This window comes from Octopus bimaculoides, chromosome 13, assembly GCF_001194135.2.
Source record: "Octopus bimaculoides isolate UCB-OBI-ISO-001 chromosome 13, ASM119413v2, whole genome shotgun sequence".
In the NCBI taxonomy this organism is placed as follows: Eukaryota; Metazoa; Mollusca; class Cephalopoda; order Octopoda; family Octopodidae; genus Octopus; species Octopus bimaculoides.
The window spans coordinates 18,848,914-18,866,212 of record NC_068993.1 but is presented as its reverse complement, the minus strand read 5'-3'; the positions used below and the strand labels follow the sequence as shown (position 1 = coordinate 18,866,212).

Below are 17,299 nucleotides of genomic sequence, written 5' to 3'. Positions count from 1 at the left end.
CCAGTTCACTCAGCTGTAGAAATGAGTTGCGACATCACAGGTGCCAAGCTGTATCGGCCCCTTTGCCTTTCCCTTGGATAACACTGGCAGCGTGGAGAGGGGAAGCCGGTATGCAGGGGCAACTGCTAGTCTTCCATAAACAACCTTGCTCAGACTTGTGCCTGGGAAGGTAACTTTCTAGGCGCAATCCCAGGGTCAGTCATGACCAAAGGGGGTCTCAGTTAGACATCTACACATTAAAATAATATAACAGAAGAAAACCATAGTAGTTTAAGTCTGCAAGTAGAGTGCCAAATATGGAATACGATAACTTAAGCCAGCACATATGGATACTGAAGCTTACTTAACTGTGCAATTACCTTACGGGCATGCACACAGCCTCACCAAAGCAAATACTGTGTCTCACAGATTGGCATTACTCTTCAATAATAAAAATTCTTACAGCACTTAACAGTTATTAGCTCAGCTGAAACCTAATAGCACTGTGGCTATATTCACACTCATATTCTACAGCATATCAAAATAAAAGCATGAAGTTGCTCACCAACCTACTGCAAACTGTAGCCCACAGACATATTCTCAGCTCTGTCTGCCTTTTCTACCACTACCATAATGGCCTATGCTCCTCAGAGTTGGTTGGTCAGCAACTCCTGATTCACACTTCTCCTCTCATTATATACAGTGTGTTTGATGATGTCTGGCTCTAAACTGACTCTTACAATCAGGCTACCCATTTAGAACTTTGGCCTTCTGGAATTTCATAACTCCACGTATCTTTTTCCTGCATCAATTTGATATTATGCAAGTGAAATGTTGAAGGCACCAATCACACCAATCCATGAAAGCCATGGTTGCAGCCCACTCCTTGAGTATACACCAATCAAAATAAATAAGGAAACTAGAAAAACAATATCTAATCACTAGGATAAAAGCAGCAATTATTTTTGAACAAAAATGGCGACTGTGGGTTTCAGCTCCATCTAAGGTTGGAGTAAATTGGACAGCATGCTCTAGGTTTCTGCGTATATAATAAAACAGCCAACAGAAGAACTTTAATACAGCTACGCAAACTGATAGAATTTGCAACTGAATTTCTATCAGATCACATATCCTGGTTTTAAAAGGATTCACAGGGTGTAGTCCTAGAAACTCCTTAAAAAAAACAATAAAAATTAAAAGATACAGTTATGGCTGAACCACCTTTGATCAGAGATCTGCATGATCAGGGTAATTAGAAGCATCAGAGGATCAAAAAGCAATGAAAAGGAACGTTTGAAATGTCTTCAATGAACATTATTGCTTTAAAGAACAAAGAAATGAAACAGTTAATGAAACGTCTACAAACAGCAAACACAGTTCTGAAGTTGTGTGTTTATTTAACCCTTTCATTACTGTATTTATTTTGACATGCTCAGTATATCTTTCAATTACTTTAAATATAACAAAGAATTTAGTAAAATTATGTAGTTATCATTCATCTAGGGTTAAGAACATAAATTGTGACTAAGGTTCAGTGGAAGATTTTAATTCAAAAATTATGAAAACAAGACATTTGTAATCAGAGCCAGGGCCAGTTTCAGCCAGGTTGGTATCAAAAGGGTTAAATATAAAAAGCTTACCAACCTTGCAAGCAGAATAAGCTGTTAAAAAGGGGCAGATCATATCTCCAGAGGCAGATCCTACATTGATGATCACACCACCGCCTTTTTCAACCATATTAGGCAAGACAATACTTGTCATCTGAAAATAATGAGATAAGATGTTTAACTCTTTAGCATTTAGATTACTCTTCCAAATATAAAGCTTACTCATTGATATTGCTTTGAAATAATCATGCGTTACCTTGTATCTGTGAGATTTCAATGATGCCATTGTTTATTCTTATGACATTGTAGGGTAGTTGTGAGAGGCTGGATCTGTCCGGTTTGAACATAAAACAGGTAGAACGTTTTTCCCAAATTTTAAGCCCAAAAAATTACGGAGTTCCTTATACACATTAAAATACAGTAATATTGCTTAGGTAGTAGCTATGTCAATATCGGAAGTTGACATTAAGCAACCGTTTTAAAGAAGTGAACCATATCTATAAAGCAATATTATTTATTCTTAATAAAAATCTAAAATGAAGACCCTATTATGTATCTGAGGTCAAATTATTCATGCATCCCAAGAATGGAACTAATTTGCATGGCCGTTTTTTGCGTGAAAAGTGAATACACATACACACAGGTCTATTTTGTATAATAGATATTACAGTAAGGACTCACCATTGTCATAGAGATCACATTGATCCAAATCAAATCAAGAAGAGCCTGGAAAAAAAAAAAAGAAAATATGTTAAAAAATATAATTAATACACACATACATACTTATAGACAAATATCCAAGACTGGTTTTCTTATCTTTGTCGTTACTGTCAATATATCAGTGTATAATAATAATAAACATAATAATAAACATAATAATTATGGATTCTGATATAGACAGATGGCCAGTAATTTTGAGGGAAGGTTGGGTTCGATACCATCAACCCCAATAATTGGCTGGTACTTTATTTGACTGACCCCCACCACAGGGACAAAAGGCAAAGGATTTGAAATCAAAACAAAGAGCCTGCAAAATGTACTTAAAAGCCCTTTTTTCCAATGCTCTAAGGAGTCTGCTAAAACCACAGCTTTTCATGATAACAACAATAATAATCCTTTCTACGAAATTTGGGGGAGGGGGTAACTCGATTACATGAACCAATACACAACTGGTACTTATTTTATCGACCCCAAAAGGATGAAAGCAAAGTCGACCTTGGAGGAATTTCAACTCAGAATGCAGTAACAGGCGAAATACCGCTAAGCATTTCATTCTGCATGCTAACGATTCTGCCAGCTCACCACCTTAATAACAATAATAATCCTTTCTAGTATAGGCACAAGGCCTGAAATTTGGAGGAGGAGACAAGTCAATTACATCGATCCCAGAGTCCAACAGGTACTTATTTTTATTGACCTCGAAAGGATGAAAGGCAAAGTCAACCTTTGCGGAATTTGAACTCAGAACGTAAAGACAGACAAAATATCACTCAGCATTTTGCCCAGTATGCTAACACTTCTGCCAGCTCACCACCTTCATAATAATGGTTTCAAATTTTGGAGCAAGCTCCCGCACTCAAAGGACAAGTTCAATTACATCAACTCCAGTACTGGACAAGTATTTTATTTAATCAAGCCCAAAAAGTAAAGCAAAGTTGACCTGAACAGTATTTGAACTTGAAGCCTAAAAAGCTGGAACAGATGCCGCTATGCAATTTGACTGCAGCATTAATGATTCTGCCAGAATATTTCTTAACATGGGCAAGAAGGCTTTTATTCACCTTCAGTGAAAAATGGGTATTTAAACAGTTTGGCCTTTACCAAACAAAGATGAATGACTGCAGGGAAATGAAATGATTAGAAATAGGAATGAAAACAAAACTGAATCTCTAACCCAACAGAAGTTTACTGCTCTCACTAACAATAAAAACGTGAATAATACAAATAATAATAATGATAATAATAATAAAAATGATAACCTTTTCTCTGTCTGGAATGTCTAGAAGATATTCAGGGTATTGGTAAGAAACACCCACATTGTTCACTATGGGAGGAAAACAAATAAAATAAATTCAATTAGAGATCGTCACAAACATGTCAGGAGGCTGAGGATTGAATTTCAAAAAAATTAATCATAAAAGAAAGCATCTTAATGGAATTTTGAGAAATGCTAAAGTGTAGTTATGGTGTTGTATTACTGACCCAAAGATCACAGATTCAAAGTCAAAGACAAACTAATTCATTCCAACTTCATCCTAACTAAACCTAAAATACACTGATGCCATACCATTATCATTCAGCAGCACACTACATGTTCTAGCAATTAATGTAAAATATGCAGCTTTGTACAACCAAACAACCTAATGTAGAACTAAGAAAATAATGTAAAAAATTCACTGGAAAAGGTATAAAAGCTTCCACAGAAAATTAATTAAAAAATAATCTTTAACTTGAAATGTTTGCTCAACAGCTTATTCAATCAGGTTAATTAGGTAAGACTTGAAATCACAATCAAAACTAATTTTATAATAAATTTTTACTCTGTTTTTTGTACTGAAACTTCTACCAGTAAATGTAGTTTAACTGTTCTTTTATTAATCTTAAAATTTCTTTACAATAAGGTCCCGGGTTCAGTCCCACTGCAGGGCATCTTGGGCAAGTGTCTTCTACTACAGCCTCGGGCCGACCAAAGCCTTGTGAGTGGATTTGGTAGACGGAAACTGAAAGAAGCCTGTCGTATATATGTATATGTAAATGTATGTATGTGTGTGTATATGTTTGTCTGTCTGTGTTTGTCCCCCCCAACTTCGCTTGACAATCGATGCTGGTGTGTTTACATCCCCGTAACTTAGCGGTTTGGCAAAAAGAGACCAATAGAATAAGTACTAGGCTTACAAAGAATAAGTCCTGGGGTTGATTTGCTTGACTAAAGGCGGTGCCCCAGCATGGCCGCAGTCAAATGATTGAAACAAGTAAAAGAGTAAGGAAAGAAAAATGAACATGTACAAAAATTATACATACATAAAATAAAATTATTTATTTACACAGAGCTTGTTATTTATATATTTCATTATCATCATCATCATTTAACATCCTTTGTCTATGCTGGCATGAGTTGGATGGTTTGACTGGGCTTGCACACTGGAAGGCTGCACCAGGCTCCAGTATGATTTGGCATGGTTTTCTAGGCCTGGATGCCCTTCCTAACGCCAACTATTCCGAGAGTGTAATGGGTGCTCTTACATGCCACCAGCACGGGTGCCATTTGCATGACACCATTATCTGCCACGACTGATTTTGCTCGGCTTGATGGGTCTTCTTCTCAAGCACAACATAATGCCAAAGGTCTTGGTCATTAGCATGAGTGGGACTGAACCCAGAACCATGTGGCTGGGAGGCAAACTTCTCACCATACAGCCATTCCTGCACTTAGATGCTCTTCCTATCACTAAACAGTTTGCCATATGAGCTGGGTGCCTTTTATCATACCATCAACACTAGAAAGGCCACTGATTTGTAAAAATCCTCATGATTACTAAGGAATCCTAATTATTTGGCCTGAACTCAAGTCTCAAACAAACATCCTACCACTTTAATAGTAGGATGTTCTAGTGAGAGTAATGAAAGAAAAAAAGTGACAATATTACCTAATGTAGAGATTTTCATATCCTTTAATACTGATTTTATTTCACCATAATTTAATCTTCTATCAGAAAAATCCATAGTAATTGTTTTGGTTTCAACTTTATAAGTAGTCTCTGTAATGTAAAAAATAAAAATACAATGAAATATAGAAATAGAAGAAATACAGAAAAATTAGTTTAATACCGTATGATAGCAATCTCCAGTCAATGCAAGGGGTTTCTAAGTGGTCACTTGAATAACTAGAAGTAGCAGCCAGATCTATCAGAAATCATGTCATAAATAGGAAAAAGATACAAAAGATAATGAAGCGCTTAGATATCCTTAAATTGATGAGATGGTTATGGCTAGATCACATTTACTCATAGGTTGTTCAATCATGCTCGGCCAGAAGTTACACAACAGCATGGTAATTCATATGACTGGCAACATTTAAAGAATTTATTTTTGAGACATGGTGGTAGATGTCACAAAACATATTGGAACACAAGAATGACCAGTACGACATGTACCAAAACAGATAGTAAGACTAATACTTCATAACCACTGATAGGAAAATTTTACACAAATTACAGAAGCGTTAAGGCCACTTCCCCTGATGAAGAGGATTGGCCTGTAAGAGCCCTGCGCTGGTGTCACTTAAAAAGCACTTGTGCCAGTGCCATGTAGAAGTGCTCGTGCTGGCTTCACGTTAAAAGCACCCAGCACACATTGTGAAGTGGTTGGTGTTAGGAAGGGCATCTGACCATAGAAACCAAGCCAGATCAGACTGGAAACTGGTGCAGCTCTCCAGCTTGTCAGCTCTGGTCAAACAATCCAACTCATGCCAGGATGGAAAATGAACGTTGGAGGAAGAGGAGGAGGACGACGACGACGACGATGACGACGAATTGATAAGGCCAGCATACAGCAAAAGTTGTTGCATTTGGACAAGACAATAATATATCAATGATAATTTAACAAGTACTGTTTCTGAGAGATATGAGGAGACTTTTATTAAACTCAACTAACTAGAAATTGCAGCCAAATCTCCCTCAAATACCACCCTGATGTCTGAAATAAAGAGAATACATACCAGACTATAAGGTCCTACACACCCTTAAAAAGACAGGAAGGAGGCAGCTCGAATACCTTTAATCATAAATCTCCTTGATCAGAGCTGATCTGGAGCTAAACAAAAACAACCATGGTGCGTGCATAAGCCAATGATAGTGCTTCCACGTGGTTGCCCATTCTGCTAGAAACAGCAGCCATATTACTTCAAATATTACTACCATCTTAGGAATAGATACATTGCATAATGTACCCATGGGTGCAACATGCCTGGAGAAATGACAGGATGGTCACTACTGGATAGTTTTCAATCAAATGTCTGTTCAATCAGTGGCTATCTTGGAGCTAAACAACTTTGCCTTGGACAACAACACAAAAGCTGTAGTCCAGTTTGAACTGAAGATAATGTAACCAGCAAACAGCAATTGGGCGTTGACAAGAAAAATACATTAGGACACTTGATCCAAAATGTTGGCTTTATATAATGGCTTACTGAGAAACTTTGAAACTTCTTCACAACCAATAGGTTTCTGATAATATTTGTAGAAAATTAAGATGGTGAGCTGGCAGAATCATTAGCACACTGGGCAAAATACTTAGCAGCTTTTCATCTGTCTTTTGTTCTGAGTTCAAATTCCACCAAGGTGAACTTAGCATTTTATCTTTTCAAAGTCGATCAAATAAGTACTGGTTGAGCACTGGGATTGATATAATCGACTAGCCTCCTCCCTTTAACTTGCTGGCCTTGCGCCAAAATTTGAAACTAATATTTGTAGAAAACAATTGTTGGTAGTTAAATTATCTCAGTAAGCACTTTGCCTCACACAAGTCACCAATGAGGAATAGCAAAGAGATAAAGGGAAGTCTTAGGATGAATTTAAAGCAGATAATTAAGAGATCAAATTGTTAATCATGGCATAGGAGTGGGTGTGTGGTAAGTCACTTGCTTACCAACCATATGGTTCCGGGTTCAGTCCCACTGCATGGCACCTTGGGCAAGTGTCTTCTACTATAGTCTCGGGCCAACCAAAGCCTTGTGAGTGGATTTGGTAGACGGAAACTGAAAGAAGCCCATCGTATATATATATGTGTGTGTGTGTGTGTCCCCAACATCGCTTGACAACCAGTGCTGGTGTGTTTACGTCCCCGTAACTTAGCGGTTCGACAAAAGAGAACGACAGAATAAGTACTAGGCTTACAAAGAATAAGTCATGGAGTTAATTTGCTCGACTAAAGGCGGTGTTCCAGCATGGCCACAGTCAAATGACTGAAACAAGTAAAAGAGTAAAGAGTATGCACTGGGAAAGAATTTCTTGGTAGGCTTAACCACATAAGTTTACTAGTTACTATTTTATCTTCCTCAGTCAATATGCAAAAGCTACAACAAATACTGCTGACATAGTTAATAATAATGACAACCAAGATTGAAAACAGAAGGAACAGAAGATATTAGCTTTTACTTAGTTCAGATAAGAACAACATTAAGTTTGTATATTACTTACAAAATACATTTTAAATAACATTTAAAAAGATATATTTACCAATTTCTTTGGCAACAGCAGCTAGTTTTTCTGGACTTCTACTTATTAAAACAATGTTCAAACCCTTTGATGCCAACTGTTAAGGAAGAAATAATAAAATATAAAAACTTACAAAATCCATTCTTTAATTACATGATAAATAATTATAAATGTGATGAGTGCAATGAAGATAAAATATTGTAAGAAACAATGGCAGCATAATTACTAAGATTAACAAAAACTAAAATTAAGACAAACTAATGCCATTCCAGACCAATGATGGCACACCTGTAACACACCTACAGGTTTTTAGGTGATACATGAAAAACTTTTTAATGAAATTCCTATGCAAAAATACACAATAAATAGTTGTATGTGTACATGTGATACTTCAATAACAGAATTATTAAAGAAATTAAAATTTCAACACATTGAACTAAAAAAAGAAAATTAGCATCACTGTACTACATGCAGCCTCAGTAGTTTGGTTGAGGAGGTCAGGTACCAGGTTCAATCCATCAGCAAGGTACTTTGGGCTAATCTTTTCAACTGTAGTCTTAGGTTACCCAAAGTGTAGTGAGCGGAATTTAGTAAGTAGAAACTCTGTACATAAGTGTGTGTGTGTGTATGTTTAGTATAAGCTGTGTGCACTTATATCTTTGTCTTGTAACTTAGCAGTTCGATAGAAATGAAAATTGAGATTCATATAATTGATTTTGAAGATTGTGTGCCAGGATAGCCATACCTCAATGACCTGACTGACTACATACAGAATTTTAAAAATATAAACTTTCTTTTTAAATAAAATGAATCAAAACTTAACAATGAAAAAAAACTCATCCAAAAAATAAATTATTTTATTAACCTAGATATAAATAATTTAAAGCAAATTATTATTCCAAACTTTAAACATCTGAGATGAACTATTATTAAAAGGATTATACCTTTTAGAGAATTAACCATATTTTGGAAGATAAATATTCATGAGTATTTCATTTGATTATCTTTGAGTTAGTGGAATCATTGAGAAAATATTAGAATAAAGTTTGGTTTGAGAGCTAAATTTATATTTTAAAAGTGCTCTCAATACCTTTCTGTTATTTTAACCAGTGCTTCTCAAACTAACTGATGTGGCATAGCGGCAGTCATCTTTTTTTTTTTTTTTTTTTCAAATGTGCCAGGGACCGGTAATATTTTTTAGTAATATCAATTTGTACCGGAAACAATATATATAATGAATACAATAAAAGTTGACAATTTTCTTTTTATCTTATATTCATTTTGTAAACAAATAATACAATATTACATGTGCATTTTATGTTTTTTTTCATTCTTGGAAACTCGCCATGTACCAGCAGCTGGTGCCGGCTCACGGACCGGCACCAGTCCATGGACCACCACTTCGAGTAGCACTAATTTAAGCAACCATCAGGTTCTTAATGTACCTGGCAGTCCAAATATTTACTATAGAAATAAATAAGACATAACTACTCATCCCAGTAAAGTAGAATTTGAATGTACATTAGGCGTTTCAAATTATATTAATAAAACAGACAATTTAGGTCACTAACATATGCAGACGGCAGGCAAGAGGAATTAACTTAAGGCAGAGTTATGTCCCATGAATGATTTTTTTTTTTTTTTCATACAAACATGAATTGCATAAGTTTTCTTCGTTCGATTCATAATTATCAGGAAAAAAAAAGGTAATAGTGTGTATGTAAAAATACCCAGAACACCTCACCTTTTGAAAATCAATGTAAAGCTATGTGTAAGTAGCAGTTGCAAAATAACTAAGATACACTATATGAAGGTAAAGTCTTCACTGGTAAATCCCAACGGAAATCAAATTGTTTATCATATTCACAATCATACATACAAATATATGCACACACATATACATACAAATAGCCAGACACATGCACACACACACACACAAAGCCAATACAAAATATGGAAGACATTCAGTCCAATATTTCTTATTTCTTTATTGCCCACAAGGGGCCAAACATAGGAGACAAACAAGGGGATTAAGTTGATTACATCGACCCCAGTGCGTAACTGGTACTTAATTTATCGACCCCGAAAGGATGAAAGGCAAAGTCAACCTTGGCAGAATTTGAACTCAGAACGTAACGGCAGATGAAATACTGCTAAGCATTTCGCCCGGCGTGCTAACGTTTCTGGCAGCTCGCCGCCTTTCAGTCCAATGTTTCTGCCATTCCACTAATCCTCCATCTGAGATCGGTAGTTGTTTTAATCAACGTCTAACCTTTTATCATTAAACTAGCCATATCTGACCCAAATATTCTTGTTATATGTCCAAACCAGCCAGATCTGGCCTTTCACAACTACCTAACAATGTCATTCTGAAAATAAACAATCATGCCATTGAAGTCTCAAAGCTATGAGATATTATGTAAGATTAATTGAAAACAACGTCATTAAATAAGCATTATATTTGACAAAGTAATCTAAATGCTTAAAGAGTTAAAGGGTGAAAAGCAAAATGGACCCTAGCAAGACTTGAACTCAGAGCACAGTATCAAAGAAGTACCATAAGGCATCGTATCTGACACTCTAACAACTCTACCAAACGGCTGTGTATGTATGTATATGTATGTGTGCATACATATACACAAACATACACAAATGTTCTGTTACTTCTTAGATTATCTTTTCCATTAATTATACAGTGAAGTATCTAGATAAACTAAACATATCGAGTTTCACCATTGTATACTCTCCGTCTGAAATGTAGAGTCATGAAATATTTCAATTACTGAGGAAAGTGGAGGGAAAATAAAACTATTATCTTATGATTTCTCTTAACAACCAAACAATGTTGTTTGCATTAGAATACAAGTCTATCAGACAGATAACATTGCTATCATGTTACTTGTAGTTATTGATCATTTCCCTTGTTACTTGGCCAAACAGGAACTACCAGAGCTTTTTTTTTTTTTTTTTTTTTTTTTTTTTTTTCTTTTACAGCAGGTTAGGGGAAGTAAAGGCTTACTCAACTAATAAACTATTTTATACAGATTCTTTCAGGTACCTGTGATGAGTGAATTATAAACTTCACATGTTGTGCTAAAATGAAGATCTAGCCGATCGAAAACACATTCTTTTACTTTATTTCAGGCATTTTACTGTGGCCATGCTGGAGCACCACCTTAAAGGGTTTTTAGTTAAAAAAATCAACCCCAGAACTTACTTTTTGCAAGCCTAGTACTTATTCTATCAGTCTCTTTTGCCAAACAATCGTTATGAAAACATTAGCCTCGTTAAAGGTATGATGTTATATTATTATAATAGGCAAAAGAATCTCAATTTAATGGTCAGATGTTCGTCTTTATGCTAGCTTCACTTGTTCTTTTAAGTAATGCACAGAACTAACAGATGATTTGTAGATTGCAAAAATGTTAGCAAACATCACTGTTTCTAATAAGCAGAAATGACGACACCAGAATCTGTAGCTGAACTACAGACAGTGATGTCAAACTTTAGTAACTGTAGTACAATGCAGTTGTCTAAAGATTCTAATGTGCATGCGCACACATTCAAAACATTCGTAAATTTATCTTTATAACGTCCACAATTCATTATATCCATTAAACTTGAGATCCATCAATGTGATGCACGCAACCAATGGAATCCCTCTTCCACAAATACACACACACACACACACACACACACACACACACACACACACACACACACACACACACACACACACACACACACACACACACACCATTCTAAATCAGACTGGAACATGGAGCAGCTCTCCAGCTTACCAGTTTCAGTGAAACTGTTTAACCCATTCAAGCATGGAAAGTAGATGCTAAATTATGATGATAATACATACATACATACATACATACATACATATATAAAGGTAACACCATATGTATTTAGTCTAAAAGAAACTCAACATACCAACATTAATGAAAACAAAAACAGCATGCATCATGACACAATGAGAAAAAGGGTGGAAGTAAAACAAAATGGTATTTAGTTGATAGAGTAAAACGTATATACTTACTTCTTCTGCATAGGCTTTACCAATTCCATCTGTTGATCCAGTCACGACTAAAACAAACAGAAAATAAATAGGTTATTGTTTTTAAAAAACACAGAAAGCATTTGTTGATAGTTCGATTCCTATTGAAGGAATAAGAAACAATGGTAATCCAAAGACACAGTTTTGTGGATGCTTGCCAACCATATGGCTTCAGGTTCAGGTCCACTGTACAGCACCTTGGCTGTCTTCTACAGAGCCCCGGACTGGCAAATGCTTTATAAGTGAAACTGCAAGGCAGAAATTGTATGAAAGCCTATTATATATATTAACAGGCCTCCACACATAATATATATATATATATATATATATATGCACAAATAAATAACAAACTGCTAAGTTATGGGAACGAAAACACACCAACAGCAGTGTGTTGGCAGGATGATGGTGGTGATGGTAGGACAAACACAGACACAAAACACACACAGCTATATACGATGAGCTTCGTTCAGTTTCCATCTACCAAATCCACTCACAAGGCTTTGGTTGGCCCAAGGCTATAGTAGAAGATACATGTTGAGAAACAAGCTTCTTACCACACAGCCATACCTGCACCTAACCCTACATTGTACAGACACATGTAATATACATATGCACGTATGTGTATGTGTTCGCCAGAGTGAAACGACGATATGATGTTTACATTCTCTGTTAACATTATGAGGAGTCATTCAGTGCTTTCAAAGCATGAAAAATCCCTCACCTGAAAAACAATTAAATGCTGGAGATAGAGTAATGCTGCCTTTAATAAGTCCCTAAAAAAGGAAATATTAAAATAATCCAACAAAATAAACTGATCTATACAGAGTCTTATATTAAATATTCTTCAAAAATTACATATTTTTTCAATGCAGTGAACTGACAAAGTCCATATCTAAGGCAGGCATTTTGTTGCTGCCAGAGCCAAGCAACAGAAATTCTAAAGGAAGTATATATATATATATATAAAACATATTTAGCACTGTTGATGTTATTCAGCCAGTGACTGCTTCTGGTTGTTATACAACCTCTCATTTAGATTTAAAAAAAAAAAAAATATTTATATTTCATTATAATTTTAAGTAAAACAGCAACTTAATATTGATTTCAAATTTTGGCACAAGGCCAGCAATTTCAGGGCAGGGGATAAGTCAATTAATCTGACCCCAGTGCTCAACTGGTACTTATTTTATTGCTTCTAAAAGGATGAAAGGCAAAGTCAATCTCAGCAAAATTTGAACTCAGAACAAAGAAACAAACGAAATACAGCAAAACATTTTGCCCAGCATTCTACTAGCTCACCACCTTACAGTAACTTAATATTGATTTCAAATTTTGGCACAAAGCCAGCAATTTTGGGGGAGGGGATAAGTCAATTACATTGACCCCAATCCTCTACTGGTACTAATTTTATCAACCCTGAAAGGATGAACCTCAGTGGAATTTGAACTCAGAACGTAAAGAAAGGCAAAATGCCTAGCGTCATTTTGCCTGGCATGCTAATGATTCTGCCAGCTCGCCCCCTTTTATAATATTGAGTTATTTTACTAAATCTGACCAAATCCTTTGTTTTTAAAATTAATTGAAATACATAGGTGTCTTATCAGAAACATGATTCCAAAAGTGGTAAATATAAAGATCTTAGATCTAAGAAAATCAATTTGAAATTTGTCAAGGGAATTATTGTCTACTCCCTTACACAACTTATATAAGTAATCTAAATTTGACAATACATTTTTCTGTTGCTCATAATCTAGCTGAAATTATAAATGCAACAGCCTACTAGAAAAAAAAAAAACAATTATTTATTGTATTGTTTGATATATCTGGCAGGAAACTAATATCTTAAGAAGCTTACTGCAAATAACCTATGGTTTATACACTGATAAGCCTCTCTAAAAGGCTTTTAACATATCTAATTATGTTACACTTAATTCCGCTCTAATTTTTGATAAAAGAATTTAAAAACTATTGAAGTAAAATACAATTTCACCAAAGTTATTAACTTAAAGCATATAAATTTAAAATTCTTTTTTGTTGTATTTTTTAGTGTTAATGTATCAACAGTAGCTTAGTTTGTTACTTAATGACTATTCTAATTAGAAAAAATAAAGTCTGCCATGTTTTCATAGTCCTGATGTTTCTAGAAATAATTTAACTTTGTTAGGTAATGGATGTTGTACAAAGCTCAAATATGTCCCACTATACGAGAGGGTACCGAAAAGTTCTTGGCTTAAAGGGTTTTGCAAAAGGCCTGGTTGGAGGCCCAACCTTCCAAGTTCTTTTACTGAGTTTAGAAAAACTGAAAGACCACTGCAATAAATACGTGAATCTGCAAGGGGATTATGTTGGATAAAATCATAATTAACTGATCCTCCTGTGTTTTCTTTTACCCAAAATCAGAAACTTTTCAGCACTCTTTTGTACATAAACAGATAATGCATTGGAGCTGTTGTCTATTGAACTGCATAAAGTAGGCCAACAGTGGGATAAAATGCAATGTCAGAGCTGACTGGCAGATACTGAACTCGGTCATTTATCAACAAAATTAATTACCGCTCAATATATTACCATCCATGCTACCCTTACCACCCCAATCCTCTAACAAACTTTCAGGTTACATATTTGGGAGGATCATGATTAGTTGTCATAAGTTGTGTTCATGCAATATCTTGCAAGAAGCTCTCCAATTTTATGTTTCCCAAGTACAGCATAGAATCTGAATTTGCTAGTCTCATACAAAACAATAAACTTGTCCTATATTTCATTCTAAATTGAAAAATGTTGATATAATAAACCACATGGCAATGAAAAAAATTAGTGATCTGACCATTAACATATACATGTATATAATCAACCTGTACATCTATTACCATTTTACTTTCCTTTATCTAAGCGAAACTTCATTTCGTGAATTTATTTTATGAAAAAAAACTACATTATTGATACTGTAGTGTCACTGGACTGGCTCCTGTGCAGGTGGCACGTAAAATACACCATTCTGAGCTTGGTCGTTGCCAGTACCACCTGACTGGCCTTCATGCCGGGGCACGTAAAAGCACCCACTACACTCTCGGAATGGTTGGCATTAGGAAGGGCATCCAGCTGTAGAAACTCTGCCAAATCAGATTGGAGCCTGGTTAGCCATCTGGTTTCACCAGTCCTCAGTCAAATCATCCAACCCATGCTAGCATGGAAAGCGGACATTAAATGATGAAGAACGTACTCCATCAATTAGTATAGGTGCTGGCATAGCTGTGTGGTTAAGAAATTTGCTCCCCAACTATGAAGTCTTGGCTTAAGAAGTACGTTAAATTCATCATTGTATTCACAGCCACTGACAGCACCACATACATGGCTTGTACAACTCTAACAAGCCACTCCTAGATTCATAACTTGCTTAGAGACCACCAGATAACAGAGTGGGGAACTCTGTCAAAAGCTTTCTCCAGGTTGACGAGGCTAAGTACAATGGCTTACTTCTGGCCAAGTACTTTTCCTGAGGCTGTCTCACTAGCAAGATGACATCTGTGGTACTCTTCCTAGATACAAAACCAAACTGCATCTCATCTAGTTGAATTCTATTCCTAATCAACTGAGCTATAACCATCTCAGTAGCTTTCATGACTTGGTCTAGCAGTTTAATATCTCTGTAGTTGTTTCTATTTAAGGCATCACCTTTACCTTTGTAGCAGCAAACTATAATACTACTACACCAGCCACTGGGGATGGTGCCTTCCTGAATAACCGGATTAACTATAAAGGTGACTAAGCTGTATCCTACACCACCAGAAATTTTAATCATCTCGGCAGTGATTCCTAATGGCTTAGGGGTTTTCCCTATGAATGTATGTGTGTGTGATTGTGATGTGTTTGCCCCACCACCACTGCTTAACAACTAGTTATTTTAATTATATTCCCACGACTAAGCAATTCAGTAAAAGCAACCGATAGAATCAGTATCAGACTTAACAAATAAGCACTGGGGATCGATTTGTTTGTCTAAACCCTCCTAGGTAGTGCCCCAATTGACTGAAACAAATAAAAGAGAAAATATGCAGACAGAATCGTTAGAGTGTCCAAACAGTATTTTCTATGTTCAAATCTTACTGATGCCAATTTTGCCCTTCATTCTCCTGGAGTCATTAAATTAAAACACCAGTTAAGTAGTGGCATCGATTGAATAGTCTTGTAAGGCATTGTAGTGACGCCTGAATAGCAGACGACATTTCCAGAAAGCTTATCCACGCATGCGCAGGGACTAGTTCCGGAAGGAATACAGGAAGAGTCTCATGCGCCTGCGTAGTCATCGACATCCAAGCTTTCGCACCCTTTTTCATTCTCTTTCTCGCTGGCCGGCGAAGAGCCTAGACATCGTCGCAGCTCTCTCCAACATTCCAACTCTGGAGCTACACAAACAACCATGCAACTTCATTGACGGCGTCTCAGTAACCAAAGGGCGAAGTGCTGCCGAATTCTATTGTAATAAATATTGTTGTGTTGATAGTTCAGAATCTGCGTTCCGTTGTTTCTTCAAGAAATTTAATGTACGGAAGCGGAGTACACCTAATGGTGTATAACCACTTCCCTACAATTAGTGACCCCGACGTGATTCAGTTAAACCATTTCCCTACAATTGGTGACCCCGATGTGATTCGGTATAACCAATTTCCTACAATTGGTGACCCCCGACGTGATTCTGTTCAACCAATTTCCTACAATAGGTGACCCCGACATGATTCAGTATAACCAATTCCCTACAATTGGTGACCCCGAATCAAGAATAACTGCAGCCAAAAATCTGAACTACCGACCGATAATACTACAAGAGCCGTCGCCTGTCTCTCAACATGCTCATCACAAATAGAGAATGCACACATTCACTCGCATCAGCTTATTCCACAGCTGCAGGCCAATTGTAGGAAATTGGTTGAACCGAATCACGTCGGGGGTCACCAATTTCCTACAATTGGTGACCCCGACGTGATTCGGTTCAACCAATTCCCTACAATTGGTGACCCCGAATCAAGAACAACTGCAGCCAAAAATCTGAACTACCAACCGATAATACTACACGAGCCGTCGCCTGTCTCTCAACATGCTCGTCACAAATAGAGAATGCACACACTCACTCGCATCAGCTTATTCCACAGCTGCAGGACTTTCTCTTGGTCATCACACGGTACTTTGTAAATTGGTACCCCGAGCTAAAAGATCTACAGACCTCGTTTCAACAGCCATTGAATTTGTATGCTTCACAACGTTCAACTTCAGGATTGCCACTATATTCTCATCCATCACAAGTGAAAAGCTAAGTAAATTTTCCTACGTTAAAGTTTTTCATTTTGTCAATGACTTCCAGATTCTATAACCAAAGACTTCTTTGCGGCTGAGACCTTTGTGGTTTTTCACACAAAAAACTTCACGGTTATTTC

At 36.3% G+C, this 17,299-nt stretch overlaps 1 protein-coding gene across 1 annotated transcript in view; it reads right to left on the bottom strand.

Moving 5' to 3' along the window:
• The window catches only part of LOC106880401 (very-long-chain 3-oxoacyl-CoA reductase-B), a 40,597-nt gene that overhangs the window by 19,651 nt on the left and 3,647 nt on the right, over nt 1–17,299 (bottom strand). Inside the window, exons 2-7 of the mRNA XM_014930320.2 lie at nt 11,850–11,896; nt 7,823–7,898; nt 5,234–5,344; nt 3,566–3,630; nt 2,268–2,312; nt 1,624–1,740 (exon numbers count right to left, since the gene is read on the bottom strand). Coding sequence (XP_014785806.1) covers nt 1,624–1,740; nt 2,268–2,312; nt 3,566–3,630; nt 5,234–5,344; nt 7,823–7,898; nt 11,850–11,896 — 461 coding nt within the window. The remainder of the gene's footprint in view (nt 1–1,623; nt 1,741–2,267; nt 2,313–3,565; nt 3,631–5,233; nt 5,345–7,822; nt 7,899–11,849; nt 11,897–17,299) is intronic.